The sequence below is a fragment of the Geospiza fortis genome, unplaced genomic scaffold (assembly GCF_000277835.1).
Source record: "Geospiza fortis unplaced genomic scaffold, GeoFor_1.0 scaffold1, whole genome shotgun sequence".
Classification (NCBI taxonomy): domain Eukaryota; kingdom Metazoa; phylum Chordata; class Aves; order Passeriformes; family Thraupidae; genus Geospiza; species Geospiza fortis.
This window is the reverse complement of record NW_005054320.1, coordinates 5966488-5968318: the sequence shown is the minus strand read 5'-3', so window position 1 is coordinate 5968318 and position 1831 is coordinate 5966488. Positions and strand designations below refer to the sequence as shown.

Below are 1831 nucleotides of genomic sequence, written 5' to 3'. Positions count from 1 at the left end.
GCATGTAGGAAACACTGGAGGCATAGTTGAAATGAAGCTTTTCCCTTTTCTCCTTGATGGGGAAGTTTGTAGATGTGGCATTAAGCTATTTCCCTCTTGGAAGCCTGACTTGTGGGGCTCACTGGGATGTGCTTTGCTCGTCAGGCAGGTCATGACCTTGAAGGACATTATTTCAAGAGGAGCAAGAGTGGTAGTAGGAAGCTGCTCCATTCTGGAGAATCTCTGTGGGAATGCCTTAATGTAGACCATAACTTTGAAAGGCAAGAAAGCTCACTTAACAGTCTGGGTCACTAAGAGAACTGCAGTCATTTTCACAATAAAAAGCAGGACAAGACGCTTCAAAGTCTAGTGGAAGTTGATACGTGGAGCAGTTACGAGGATTATTTCCCTAGCCCTAGATGTTTCTCCTGAAACACACAGAGGTAACAACAGGCAGTGTCAATTCTAGCATTCCTAAGAGCACTGCACAAGGAGCCACAGCGACCTGCCCCAGTCACACAGCAAAAATTAGGTGGCAGCAGTCTGTGTGTAGGATTAATTTTCCACTCACAACAGTGCAGCTGTCTCTGAGGGGGCACAGCAGATCCTGCTGAGTGCCCAGCACTGCGGTGTCACATCTCCAAACAGGAAAGCAAAATGCAATTACTTCTTTGGGAGTACAGCCAGGATTTTGGGGCTAAGAACGCTGCTCTTCAGTGCCAGGAGTCTTGTCAGGACCTTAAGAAGTTGATGGTGAGGTGTTGTGCTATTGCATTAAATTTTTTCCCTGGTATCAGCAGAAAATTGCTTCCTGTGATTTTTCCCTTTTGTCACTGTCAGAGTCCAGGCACAGCTTTGGATTTACACATATTGGAAAACTGACACCTCCTTGAATGCAGCTGGTCTGCTTTAAGGCAGGAGGTATATAAGAAAGCTAAGAGCTGGCTGAAACAAAGAGAAGAAATGGGGTTAGAGCCATAAATCAAGCAGCAGGAGGTGAATGAGAGGCAGTGTAGCTTATCTGTGAGAACAAGGCTAGGATCATTTCTCTCTTATTCTGAGGCTAATGTGGATATGTTGCTGCTTTTCTCTGAGCCTCTTTGTGAAAATCAGGGACAATGGAACTTGTCTCACTAAAGCTTCAAAATGCTATGTAGGTATGGAAGTGGAAGAAGGAAGGGGTACTTGAACTGATAAATGAGAGCCTCTCACATCTTCCCATCTTCCCCTACAGAGCTTTGATGATGGTGATTCTCGCTTGGACTCCACTGAATTCCTGAAGTTTGTGGAGCAGAATGAGACTGCCATCAACATCACCACCTACATGGACCAGGAGACCAACAAGTTGCTCAGGTGGGCAGGGGACAGGATGCCAGAGAGAGGGCAAGGGGGGGCAGATGTGGTAGAATGGAAGATGGAAATTCACTCATGGTAAATATCAGCTAGGGCTTGCACTGGCAGAGTTAACTGTGTATGAAGTGGCTTCCAACTTAAATGGGGATGAACACACAAGAAGAGCAGTCCTATCTCTACCCTTCATGTTAGGCACGTATTCCAATCCTCTTGCCCTCAATGTAGCACTTGTGCAGCCAGAAGGGAGTTGGGTAACAGAAGATTTGTCATCTTCTTTCTATTTCCTAATAAATTAGCTTTCCTGGGGACTGCCCTCACCTTTTGCCTAATAGCTACATCCAGTGCAAGGAAGATGGTGGGAAAACACCATTCATAGGCAGCTATAGTTTGAGTTTCCCTCTTTCTTTGTCTGCCATTGTGTGACAAAAAAGGCTGCTTGTGGTTATGCTGTGCTTGCATCTCTACCTGTGTGACAGCACGTAGATGTCAACAAATGTGG

The 1831-nt window shown here is 45.7% G+C and overlaps 1 protein-coding gene across 1 annotated transcript in view; it reads left to right on the top strand.

Moving 5' to 3' along the window:
* Window positions 1-1831, top strand: part of FSTL1 (follistatin like 1) — a 53986-nt gene that overhangs the window by 46692 nt on the left and 5463 nt on the right. The window contains exon 6 of the mRNA XM_005420648.3: window positions 1214-1332. Within this exon, the coding sequence (XP_005420705.2) occupies window positions 1214-1332 (119 nt within the window). The remainder of the gene's footprint in view (window positions 1-1213; window positions 1333-1831) is intronic.